This window comes from Nipponia nippon, unplaced genomic scaffold (genome assembly GCF_047370975.1).
Source record: "Nipponia nippon isolate SJK-2023a ecotype South Korea unplaced genomic scaffold, ASM4737097v1 scaffold_9, whole genome shotgun sequence".
In the NCBI taxonomy this organism is placed as follows: Eukaryota; Metazoa; Chordata; class Aves; order Pelecaniformes; family Threskiornithidae; genus Nipponia; species Nipponia nippon.
The window spans coordinates 16,956,073-16,968,893 of record NW_028262413.1 but is presented as its reverse complement, the minus strand read 5'-3'; the positions used below and the strand labels follow the sequence as shown (position 1 = coordinate 16,968,893).

At 47.4% G+C, this 12,821-nt stretch overlaps 2 protein-coding genes across 8 annotated transcripts in view; one reads left to right on the top strand and one right to left on the bottom strand.

Annotated features, from left to right (window-relative positions):
* The window catches only part of USP4 (ubiquitin specific peptidase 4), a 57,340-nt gene extending 50,481 nt beyond the window's left edge, over positions 1 to 6,859 (top strand). For 3 of the 7 annotated variants that reach the window (XM_087743779.1, XM_087743775.1, XM_087743782.1), the window contains 3 exons: positions 316 to 419; positions 2,029 to 2,117; positions 4,807 to 6,859. In XM_087743779.1, coding sequence (XP_087599905.1) covers positions 316 to 419; positions 2,029 to 2,117; positions 4,807 to 5,019 — 406 coding nt within the window. In that variant the 3' untranslated portion in view covers positions 5,020 to 6,859. Of the gene's footprint in view, positions 1 to 315; positions 420 to 2,028; positions 2,118 to 2,204; positions 2,569 to 4,806 lie in introns of those variants that run through there. The other 4 variants (XM_087743781.1, XM_087743778.1, XM_087743777.1 and 1 more) reach the window with 3 other exon arrangements.
* A 131-nt stretch (positions 6,860 to 6,990) lies between these two features.
* EMC3 (ER membrane protein complex subunit 3) lies at positions 6,991 to 12,800 on the bottom strand. Its single transcript, XM_087743793.1, has 8 exons — positions 12,560 to 12,800; positions 12,312 to 12,369; positions 11,342 to 11,435; positions 10,514 to 10,618; positions 9,736 to 9,817; positions 9,506 to 9,585; positions 8,810 to 8,892; positions 6,991 to 7,238 (listed from the first exon to the last, which is right to left on the bottom strand). Exons 1-8 carry the CDS (start codon positions 12,712 to 12,714, stop codon positions 7,110 to 7,112), a joined length of 786 nt encoding a protein of 261 aa, XP_087599919.1. The 5' UTR covers positions 12,715 to 12,800; the 3' UTR covers positions 6,991 to 7,109.
* Positions 12,801 to 12,821: the final 21 nt, after the last annotated feature.

Here is a 12,821-nt window from a genome sequence, read left to right as displayed (position 1 = left end):
AGCATCCTGCTGCAGGATGAAGTGTATTCCTTACTACTCCTATCTCACTTTTCATGCCTACACAGGGACACTGTGACCTGTCTTTTATACAGCACTTCCCTCTAAATCTTTTGGCAGTGCTTGATGTGTTTACCAGGACCTGCCCTGTGTGGGAGGGGTAACATGTCTGGTCTTTACACTAATAACATCTGGCCATAGCAGAGTGCACCACTTCTCCACCAGTGCTGCCTGCCTGCAGAGCTTCATTGCTGTCATGCATTGCTTTTTAGAAAGTGCTGATGACTGGTGTGCTGATACTTTTGGATTTCCTTCCAGGGGCTTAAACATGTCCGAGTTTGTCTGTGACCCAAGAGCAGGCTCATATGTGTATGACCTCATTGCAGTTTCCAATCACTATGGAGCCATGGGAGTAGGCCACTGTGAGTAACTGCTTCTCTGTCCTTTGTACACAAGCAAACATAGGCAGAGGGGTGATGGGAGGGCTTTGTGTGTTGGAGACAGTCAGCAGCCCTCACTGAGGGTGTCTAGTCCAAAACTTACCTGTGTTCTGTATGCAGGCGAATAGCATATTGGAAGGTAATATCCTTCCTATTAGGATTTGCAGAGCAGCTAGCCAGTTTGTGTAGTTTGCAGCTGCCTGAGGTCTGACTGATGCCTGTGGGACCTTGGTTAGTAGTCATTGGAGTGTGTGAGGTGTTCCCCAATTTGAGTGGAGTCAAGATTTTTTTCAGTGCCAAACATGAAATTGTGGGAAGGAGCTTCTTACTGGAGAGTGCTGGGAAGAGTCTGCAGTGTAAGCTGTCAGTTCAGCTCCAAGACTCAGCTTATTGCCCTGCAGCATGCTAGAGGGCAGCTGCTCGTCCAGTGTTGATGCAGCATCACAGCTGCAGAGCAGAGATTGCCAGCAGTCAAGCCAGCCAAGCAGGAGCTTGCCAGGTTCCCTCAGTGGTGGTGAGACAAGGCCTGACAAGCAGCAGTCACCCATAGGCCAGGAAGACAGAGCAGAGGGCATACTTTGTCATGAAGCTGAGTGTGATGCCTTTCTGCATTTCCTATCCTGAATTCTGCGTGCTGCAATAGCAATTTAAAGCACTTTTTTTTTCTTTCATTTTCCTTTGTTCCAGACTTTTTCTAAAACAAGCCACAAACAAATGTGTATTTCTTGGGACCTCTTGGTTGCACAGCTGGCACTAGGTTGCAGTAGAATGTCTCCACCTTTGCACTGACAAGGGCTCACGTAGCAGGGAAAATATCATGCCATCAGGAGAAAAAAACTCCTTTGTTATATATGACAAGTCTGATACATGACAAGCCTGTATTTTCTGTCACTGGTTTTGTTGCAGCATAGATAAAATGCATCTGTAGGTGGAGATCCCTGCATCAGGTGTCCATGCGGATCCATGCTGTAGGTGACACTTGTAGAACCACCCAGTAGTGTGTTACTGTGAGAGGATGATGAACTCCCATTTGGCAGTGTATGTGCTTGTCTCGTAGGGTGTGTCACTGTAGGGTGGCATTAGCTGAAGGGGGATATGTTTTGAGATCAGAGATCATAGTCACAGAAGGCTTGGTTGGAAGAGACTTTGCAGGACTTCAGTCCAACTTCCTTCTTGAGTGAGGACTCTTGCAAGCACTAGATCAGATCCATCATCAACAGAAAACTTCTCTTTCATGTGAAAAATGTGAAAATGCAGAGTCTTAAACTGTCTGTTTGGGAAAGCTCTGGCTCAAGGGGGGGGTGAACAAAACATGATAATTTTTTTTCCTAAATTCTTTGCCCTATATCTCAGCTATCAGGGGTAAGTCTGGTACGTGGGACATGGTTCTAGACTAGCTGGGCCAGCTAGCATGTTCTGAAAGATATGTATGTTGGTGAACTAGGTTTGGGGTAGTTAATGTCAAAGCTAGCTCCTGGCTTCCCACGCATGCTCAGCTTGAGTCTTGAGCATCGCTGGTGCAGTGCAGCTGGCGTGGTGTTGCCTACTGGTCTTCCTTGGAGTACTGAGCTGCAGTTTCTTCTCCTGACAGACACTGCCTACGCAAAGAACAAAGTGAATGACAAGTGGTACTACTTTGATGACAGCAGTGTATCGGTGGCTTCAGAAGACCAAATAGTGGTGAGTATTTGGCCTGAGTTTGTGCTGAAAGAGTGGTTCCCTGCTTTGGGCGTTACATTTCCAGCCAGGCTGTGTGGATTGTTTCAGATGGTTTTCTTCTTTGTTTGGTAGACAAAAGCTGCATATGTGCTGTTTTATCAGCGCCGAAACAGTGAGGAACATACTGCCCCACCTCCTCCCCAAGAAGAGTGTGACGGCATGGATACCAACTAAACATCACCTCCAGCACTTGGCCACCATGTTAGCAGTTGCTCTTCTAAAGCCATGCCTGAGGCATCTGAAAATTTTTCTTCCTTCTGTAGGAGTCAAGCAGAAAATCTGGCGCTGAAAGATTCAGTGCTGGGGGTCGCAGAATAGCACTGGAGAGCCAGGAATAGGTGCTGCCACTTGGGTATTTAGAGGCCAAAAATAATATATATTGGAGCTTCAATAAAGTTCTTTTTAAAATCTGGCTGAGCTGTGTGGCTAGAGGCAGGGGTCGGGGCTGAGCGGGGCTGGGGGTCTTGGCCTGAGGGTTGTAGCGGGGTTGGGAGAGTACAGCTGGAGCGGGAGGCGAGGTCACAGCTGAGCTTTGTGGGGCCCTTGGAGGAGTACAGTGGGTACGATTCTGTGAATCGGCGTGGGGGCTTCCTGCCAGCTCTCTGGTGTTGCTGTTGGGCCCTGCCTGTGTCAGGGAGGCTTGCTGCGCCCTTTCTGGAAGCTCAGTTCAAATCTTTGTACATCTGGCCTGTCTCTTGCCATCTCTGCCATCGTACCTTAGTCCCCTTGCTAAGCAGCAAACGTTTCTCTTTCTTGTGTCCTTCCACTGATGCATTTGAGGTGCTTCTGGGCAGTTTTGACTCAGCCTTTTTCATGTGAACGCTGAATCCTGTAATGTAGGAAACTTCACCAGAAGCGAATTGTACCTGCCTCTGGTATGGCATATGTGCAGGCTGATCCGCACAGCAGTACAGGAATACAGCTGTTCTGGCTCCCATTCTTCTGCAGAGAAAATACCATCCATAAGGTTGGTGATTTCTTGTCCTCTCCGTCCATCTCTTACACTCCTCGCTTCCAGGCTGCTCTGTAAGCACTTTTCTGCCTCCATCATTTCTCCTATGGTTTGTGTAGTGGCAGCATTTTTATCCTTTTTTGCTCATTTTTGTGACTGCTTGGAGCTTTTTCTCTAGCAAAGCTCACCACTGTGTCCCCAGAGCTGTCAGCTGTAAGGATGACAGCCCAATGCGCTGGATTGTGGGAGCTTTCAGCCTTTTCTCTTGCGACTTTTGTTTTTTTGGACTGCTCTTTCAGCCTTTCTCCTCCTCCCTTAAACACTGCCCTTTAGATCCCCCACCCCATCATCTTCTGCGAGGCTGCAGGTGTGACGGTCCTGTCCGAGGTCTCTCTTTGCCTTAGCTGTTCAATAGTTCTGCTCCATCCATTCGGCATAACCGGCAAATGCTCTTCCCTCTGTCCTCCTTTACTGTCTGTGTTACTTGTAGGACTTGAGTCCAGCTTTCTTCTTGAATGAGCGCTCCTGTGAGCGCTAGATCAGGTCAGCCCTCAGTGGAGAACAGGTCTTCCATGTGAGAAATGGGAAAAATCTAGAGCCTTAGTCTGTGTTTTTTTTAGGGAAAGATCTAGCTCCAGGTGGTGAACCAAACAGGAGGGTTTTTCCTTCTTGGAGCCAAGTGCGTTGGCAGAACAAAAGGCTAAGACAGGCTACTGCCTGCTTTTTCCCCCCCCATAAATGTGTGCTTGCAGCCACTCGGTCCTCTGTGCGCAGTCCCTGTGGCTGCGTTGCTGACTGTAACCTTCTCTGATGGTCAGTGTAACAGCGCTCATCCATGTAACTCCAAATACGCCGGCTCTGCTCCCTGTCCGCAGCTCTCAGCAACAAGCCCGGTAGGAAGCTGTTGCGCACCTGTCCCTGCACCCCTGCTGTGCTGCAGCTGAGCAAAAGCCCAGCCAGCCACTCTCTGTCTTCTGCTCCGAGCAACGGGAAGGGAGGCAGCACATTGCGGCCCCGCAGCCGAGGCACTGGAAGGCGATGGAGAGGAGGAGGGAGGGCTGCCTCTAGCTGTCACGCTAGCGTTGCGATCCTCTTCTGTGAAATTTGGCTTTTAAAGCATTGAAATTTGAATTTTGAGATCAGAATTGCTTAATTGCTTCTGCTGTTCTGGTTTTGGGGTTGTTTGGGATTTTTACAACTCTTAATACTGTATTTCTGTTTGTTTCCTCGTTACTGAGGGGAGCATCCACAAAGCAATTTTTAAAGCTGTAGCACTGCACTGAATTACTCTGATCAGCATTTTTTTGTTTGTTTTACCCTGAAAGAAAATCATGTGGGCATTCCAAAATGGGGAAGAGAGGGAAGGGAGGGGAGTAAAAGACCTTTTTAAAAGAAAAATCGTCTGAAATAGCCTTTGTTCTCCTCCTCGCCTCCCTACCTGTGCTGACACTGAGAAATGCATCAGTGGGGCTAAATCTCCGATGCTCAGATGCTGAACAGGCTCTGTTGTACTGCAGAAAAAGTGGCCCAGCTCTTACTTTCTCTGCCTCTGAGCTGATGGGCTTTTGACTGGTGTGTGTGTGCTGTAATACCAGACCTGTTTTTTAGACTAGCACTTTGTAAGTGGCTGGCTCTATTGTACAAAGAGGAATATTAAAGAGTGGTTTGCACTGAAACTGGGTTTTGTTGTATTTTCAGCTTTCATTATGTGACCTGAGACTGGTGGTTGTGGGGATGCCTGCTGCTCCAGGAGCTCTTGCAGCTGGGGAGGGCGACTCCTGCGGAGCCAACCCTTGCTCTGCCAGTGAGGATTTGGGAGAAAAGCAGCCCTTGCCTACACCGCTCTGTAGATCTGAGCTCTCGTGCTCACTCCAGGGTCGCCTTTTCTCGCCTCTGGCGCTGGGTTGCTGATATCTCGTGCTGCAGCAAAGCCCGTCCTTGCCTTTCTGTGGCACTGGGCAGCCCCAGCTGTGCCTTCCTCATCATTCCTCTTCCTCTGTGGATCTCGGGGGCGAGGGGGGGGAATCCTGGCCTTCCTTCTGTCCATTTTCTCCAGGGGTATCAGGGCTGCTTGTGGCTGTACCACCAAAATTGTTGTCACTGGAATTTCCTTCTCAAGGCAACCTGAACACGTACACGAGAGCAGGCCGGAAAAGACTGGGGAAGTTAAATGCAACAGGCTTGTGTGCATTTAGCATTGGTGTGCGTGTGGGGAATCTGGGGGCTTGTCAAAATCTTGCAGGTCAAGGCGGGCCGTGAAGCCCGTAAGAAGGCTTGAATTTTTCCTGTTGCGATTACAGTGTAATAGTGGAGGAGCTTGATCTTAGCTGGAGCCTCAGAGAGGGTTAGAGGAGCCTTAATGTAGAACGGCAGATGGTGAGCTTTGCTGTGGAATGCTGACCTCCAAAGCATGGCATGAAACCCATCACGGGAAGAAGGGAAAGCAAAGCAGCAGCTTTTGGAGGCGGTGGTGTTTGGGTGTTCTGTGTCAGCGTGCAGGCTTGCAGGAACGGCTTATACAAGAACGCTGAGAGCGTGAAGCGAAATGAAATTCCCCGTCGCAAAAGGGAGGGAAAAATAACCTGAAACACAAGTTGTGTTGTCAGTGAAGCACTGCTATGAGCATTCAGGAAAGGGGCCTCTGAGGCACAACAGAACATCTCTGAGCTAAGGCTCCTGTTCAGAGGGGAGATGATTTTGGTAAGAACAGAAGACAGGCTGTGTCTCAGTCCCAGCTCAGCTCCTGCTTTGAAGAGGGTGTGCAATTTCACACTGAAAAAAAAGGGCTCAGAATAAAGAGGGGGAAACAAAATAACAGGCATAGAGTATGGAAGAGCTGCTGTTTAAGAAGCATTTCCCCAGGTTAGGACTCTTCTCCCTGGGGAAGGCAGACCTGAGGAGCTCCTGCAGAAGGACAAGCCAGGAACAGTTGCTCCCTGTTCTCTACAGTGCAAGACGACAGTCAGGCAGGAGGCTTAGAACAAGGTATTGATTTTCCCCACCCGGCACAGTAAATAACTGAACAGGGACGAGAGGGAAGAGCCAGGCACCCTTGCTAGGCGTACATCCCGCTGTGAGTGCGGCAGGCAGGAGGGGCCCTGCAGGCAGCCTGAGGTGCTTATACATGGACTTGGGAAGGATTAAATTAACAGGGAAATAGTCCGTGTGTTTGCTACCTCTGCAGAGAAATGCCATCTCTGGCTCTCCGCTACCCAAAGACCTCTGAGGAGCTGCTCTTCCCAGGAACAAAAGCAGCAAATTGGGGGCCAGAAGTTGCCCTTGTGACGACCGGTGTGTTCACCAGCAGGGTGACCAGGGCAGAAGCAAGCAGGCAGGGTTTTGCAGCACTGGGGAGCCTTGGTGCAGGCTTGGATACAAGAGGAAGGTGAGCTGTCCCATGCTTTGCCGTGGGCAAGTGGTGAGTATCTCCCTCTTGCTTTTGTTTTCTTCTGAGAAAGCTTCAAACCCCGATTATTGTAACAGGAAAAAAAGAGTATAAAGAGGAAGGACAACCACCGCTTTCAGAAACTGAATCCCCACACTGCTTCTGAAGATACTTTGTCGCTAAGTCAGTTTTGAATTGCTAACATGATGATGTTGTCTTAATTGTTCAAAGCAAAGGATAACTAGCTATGCATTTGTTTAAAAGGATAAAACCAAACAGGCACTACTCATACTTTCTCAGTCTCATGAAGTTTTAAGTTCCTTAAATCAAGCAAGCTTCCTCTTTGTGTACTAGAACTAGAAATTTCAGTTTTTTCCTCCAGCATACATTTCCCAGGAAGAGAAACAGAGCTCCAGCTAGAAACGCACACCGAGAGCCTTTGGCTCAAGTACAACATACTTGGTCCTGGGGCTCAGATCAAAGTTAGGTAACTGCAGTTCTGAACATGGTGTTTTTCTTTTATTCTCAGCCTTGCTAAAATACATTATATAGTTTTAAGTAACAGATTTCTTTTCAAATTACTTTTAGAAGAAGAGACAAAAGCATATTCTCAAATTCAGAAGATGGAGGTCTGTAGTTCTTCCTTAAACATGCCTTCAAAATGGAGGTCTTTTGCCATGAGCTCTTCTTCTACATCTTCTAAGGCCCACTGATGATCAGTCAATTCTAAAGCTTCCCATTCCGTCTGCATTGATAATAAACAGAGGCAGAGAAAGGAAAGCAACACGCTATTAAAGTAGTTAGACAAGAACTACGCAAAGCAGTGCTTACCTTAAAAACTGCAACAAACCCCAAGTTCTATTAAAACCTGGCAATCCTGTCAACTCTCTGAAATCAGTGTTTTACACTTAATTGGGTATTAGATAGCTGGTCAATACATCATAGAAATTAGAAAAACTACATTACCTACTTTCTGAAAACCCTCTAACCTTCTGGAATAGCCCATTTCTTCTGAAACAGCTGTCTCTAGAAACAGACAATTCTGTTCTGGGGGGTGGGGGGGGTCAGTGCTTCCTGGTTAGTTAATTCTTTAGTTCAGAGATGTTTAATAAAAACAATTACAGGCCAAAAATTTTGCAACTGATCACAGACTTGATGTGCCTCATGAGACTGTTCTCCAACCAACAAGCTTCCTGGAGCTGCAGAGTTTATTAATTCATTAAGCCAGGTGTTCATAGCAGTCCAAGACCTAAGAACAGAATTTTATCCTGAATATGAGAATGATCTCCCCCACTACTCATTTTCCACCACCTATGAACACAAATCTCTCCTCCTCTTAGTCCATTAAGTGTTGCTCCAGTAAGTATTGTGGAATAAGCTGCATACAGCCTGCAAAATTACATCATGTAACGCCCCATCAAGAGATTTGTATTCCCTGGCCAGAACACTTCTCCTGCAACATGGGCACGCTTTCTTTGTTCCTGCTGGGGACCACGTAGTGGGCTTAGGTCCCTACAGAGTGGAATGGCAAAACTGCTCTGGATAGCCAGTACCAGAAAGGATGCAGAGGGAGGTGAGCCAGGAGAGCGCACAGTACTGGTTGGAACTGCACCTCAGTGCTGACAGCTTGTGACAGAACATCACTGCTCCCTGGCTCAGCTTCTGCCTGGGTGATGTGCATTTTTTTAACCAGGAAGGTTACTGAATACAAGAAACTGCAGGAGCAGACCATCCTGACTTCCCAGGCAGCAGATTGCCTGTGAGTAAATCTCTACTATAGTACATAAAAACAGAAACCAGGACCTGCCCTTCATGCATAAACTAGGGTTGTGAACAGTAGAGGCACTCTAATAAGCAAGTGCCTACGGACACTGCTTAGGAGAACTTCAAGACACAGTCAAATCCTGACAGATTTTCTGTTGAGCTAACTCGCTTACTTGATTTTCTTACCCAGGTTCCATCGTGCCTGCTGGACTTGTGCTCAGCTGCACTATTAACACAACCTTTTGGGAGCCAGCTTCTGCTTTGGAACCAGATCTCAAGGGAAAGAAAAAAATCTTCCTCTGCAAAAGCAGAGGATGGCACATGAATTCAGCTTTTCTATCAGGAATGACTAACTAATCAGGTTTACTTCAGGGTATTAGGGCTCTGCCAGACCCAGGGCAACTTCCATACCCTTCATCAGTTGTCAGCTCTAATTTTAGGAACAGGAATCCAAAGCACTTCCCTGCCTTGATGCAGGGAGAGGCTGAGTTACATATAGCCTAAAATCCTGTACGTTCACAGGAAATGGGAATGCAGGTGGGAATACTGTACCTTAAATGCTTTGTTAGTATCTGCTGGCATGGCCATCGCTGCCCCTGTCATTTGTTCTTGCATCACCCTAGACTGATCTGCGGCTACAAAAGAGAAATGAGAGGTTGATTTTTGTGTCATTTAAACAGCATTTCTTGGAGCACAGTGCCACCAGGCTGGGTTCTAGCTATAGACTAGAAAGTTGCAGAAACAGCCAGAATGCAGTACTAATGTGCCAGAAAGAGTTCTCGCAAGACATCTTGTTCCCACCCCCTACATCTTAGCTAAATTTACATAAAATATGCAGACAAATTGAGGAAAATATGATCTTCTACATTTCCAGTACCCCCAGAAACAGTATCTGTCCTGCCCTGCATCTAGTATTAAGAAATCTTTGCAGCTTTCCTTAAAACTGATACTTGCTAGAAATATAAGCAAGTCGGAGAGTAGAATTTCTGCACACCAGGTTGATGGGAAGGAAGGCATGGGTTAATTACCATGGAAGTTTACGAGCAGTTAGCCAATGGCTGGTGCAAAAGATTTGGGTACTTGCTGCAGGTGATGTCAAACCCAGCCAGTGGAGAGTAACCGCACAGAAGTGAGAGAGGCTTTCAAGAGCTTTTTGGCTGGAAATTTAGAAATCCTTCCCCAGCCTCCCTCAGAAGTCATCCCATGGAAGGAGAAGGCAGCTCTTCCACAGAAATGACACTGTCTTACCATTATCTTGGCCCAGGATGAGAGTATAAATGCTTCTGAGTCCAAACACATTCAAGAAGTACCAGGAAGCAGAGCTCACCCTGATAAATCAGAACAAGCATGGTTGATTTCAGTTCAAAGCTGGCTTGTGACATCATTTCAGAAGCACGCACAGATCATTCAAGGGTTATTAACACATTCAGATTTTCCAAGTGAATGTTCAACCTTGCTTGCTGAGGACACAGGCTTACCAGGACGCATCTAAAGTGAGCAGTTCAATTCCCTGCTGCAACATTGGTTTAAAACGCAGCGTCAGAGGAAATGGGACCTTTGCTGCAGGATAAAAAAAAAAAAAAAGCTCAGTTTCACAAAGTGACACTACGTAGTTGCAAAGCAAGTAGATGATAGTTCTTTTATTAAATCTAATGTAGTCTGAATGCAATGCATACAATAACAAGTTTACATGTACTTTTGAAAAAGCTGTAGTTCTGTATTTATTTTAATATGAAAAGACTTTTTGAAACTTAATCAGATGGCCAAACCATGACAGGTATCGTTTCAGTGACCGTGAAGGGGAATGTCTTTTGTTAAGGAAACAGTTATCACATAAACAGTAAGAAAAAAACAGAACTGTGAATTTAAGGAAGTATTTTTGATGTGTACACCCTGCACTACACAGTAACCAACTCCCTGGACAGGTTCAGAGGAAAATCCACTGTATCAACTTGAAGTTTAAGCAGTTTTAACAAATTTAAATATTGGTTTTGCCACTACAATTGTTCCCAAATACATGAGTTTTACTTTCTTTGTGACCATGGCTGGTACTCTGAAAACAATTTTCCCTCCTTTGCTATGGGGCAAGCAAATCAATGCGGTTTGTGAACAGCGGCAGTGCCACAGGCCAAATTCAGGCTGCTTCCAAACAACTGCTTTCAGGTAGAGGAGCAAATCTCTGATGCAGCCCAGACCCTCGAGGTCATCATCAGAAACACAGCCAGACCCATGGGCTGTGTTATTCCAGACACTTACTTGTGACAAATCCCGAAAATGTCATGTTGATCCAACCACCGATGAGGATCATAGGCAGAACATTGGTTACATTCCCTTTCATCATATCTGTCAACATGGTAGGATCTGCGAATCATAGATTTGATGTAAAGCAGCCGTGTATCACAATAAAGGGAAAACAAGACATTACTTCACCAACGTCAGCTACCGTAATTAAGAAACTGCATGAGAGATAACAGTCCTATCCCACTATCTATCCCATATCTATAATATTCCACTATTGTAAAATAATTTGCAATATGAGACGAGCAGTGAGTGTGGTGGTGGCTGCTGCTGCTGCTGAGAGGGTGTTGTGTTCTCTGTTCTGTCTGACCCCAGCTGCTTTGTCTGTGTTTGACCCCATCCCTTGCTCCAGATCGCTGAACCTGCTTGATGCCTCTGCGAGCCGATTTAGCTAGAAAAGGGACAATGAACTACCCAGCTAATGTGCTGCTGAGGTCTTTGGCCACGTTAATAAGTTAAAATCAGTTTAGAGAAGATCCTGCAGGAACTGGTGGAAAAAACTGACAAAAGGACACGAGTGAGAGCAGGGCTTCCCGTTCCTGGGAACACTGAGGTGGTCGTGGTCTTGTGAGGCGGCTGGAGGTGGAAGTTAAGCAAAACGAAGTGACCTAACATGTCGCTACCAAAGAGAGGGATCTTGCTCCCCCCTCCTCCCCAATACCCAGCTACACAGTCCCACCCCCTCCCTCACATCCACTGAGCTCTTTGCAAAGTTGATTCACCTTCCTACCTTGGCAGAAAATTACAGTTTTTCTGCCTGGCTATATTTATGGTACCTTAACATACCTGTCATTGGTGAAGGAGGCACTACCTTTCTTTTAGTTTTCTTAAAAAATCCATCCTCTGGGTTATTAAAAAAATATTTCCGGGTCAGGAAAGACTGAAAACAAAAACAGCCAATGCCAACACCATAAGAAATGAAAGGACAGAAGCATTATTTCTTGCTCAGACATGCAGACATCTTATGAGCTCTTTCATAACACATCCTTCTTTCCTGAAGAGGTACTTCACTGCCCATATGCTCTAAAGCTCCTCACTTTTCTGTCTCCCTGGATCCAGAGTATCAGCTCTCTGGCTTTCTAAAATTCTTAAAATAATTCTAAAAATTCTCTGAAAAAGAATCCACGTTAATTAAAGAGCTTTTAGTGCTTTGTTCAAAGTTCTTGCTGGCTCAGTACTGATATCGGTACATCGGACGTTTTCATTCCCCCAGCTGACTTCTGGATTTTACGTTACATGTTACATATATTATATGCATATTTAGATATATATGCATTATAAGCATAATATTATATACATATTTGGCAGCAACTGAGCCAATATGAGTGACTGATTTTTAGGTCAGCAAACGTTACAGCTGACATTGTATGACTGCCTCGTTATCCCAAGCTTTTACCAAATCCCTGTGTGTTTGCTGGCAAATGTTACACACGACGGTTTGGACGCAGACTTGATTTTAGTATGCAGTTAAAACACCACGTAGCGGAAGCAAACGTTAATGTCGGGGAAAAGACGCGTACGGTGGTGCTGTGTCCAGGTTTCCCAAGCATCTGCTACCGACCGCACTTCTAGACGTTACCCCGGGCTAGGGGAGCCCCGGCCAGGCTGCCTGACCCCACGGGGTGCTCGGGCAGCAGCTTCCCCATGTCCGACAGCGCCTCGCACCACGGCACTCCACTCACACAGCTCCTCGCTTCGTGCTCGTTTCCGAGCTCTCCTCTTTGTAAAGCACAAAGCCATTCGCGCAGCTCCGTACCTGCTTCGGAATGTATTTTCCATTTTCCCGGAGGACTCTGCTCCGAATCAGGACTTGGCTGGAAAAGAGACATGCGGCGTTAGCGGCAGCCGGCCTGCCGCTGCCCTCCCCGGCCGGCGGGAGGAGCGACCCCAGCCGGGCCGGGGGAACCCGGGGAAAGGCAGGGGAGAGGCGGCGGCGACTCCGCGGCCGAGGGGGCCCTGGCGGCGGCGGGGCCCAGGCCGAGGGGTGCCGGCGGCGGCCCTGACCTGTCGGACACCTGCTCCTGCGTGAGCCTCTTGTCGCTCTGGAGGAGGATGGAGACGTAGTGCCGGATCATGCCCACGAAGAAGGTGATGAAGACGATGGGCAGCACCACCCATAGCCGGATGTTGGAGTCCAGCAGCAGCTCGGGCTCGCTCATGGTGGCGGTGGCGGTACCGCTACCGGACCCGGCTCCGGCCGCCACCGGGCCGACCCAGGCCCCGCTTCCGCTTCCGGGCCCAGCCCTTCCGCCGCCGCCGCCGGAAG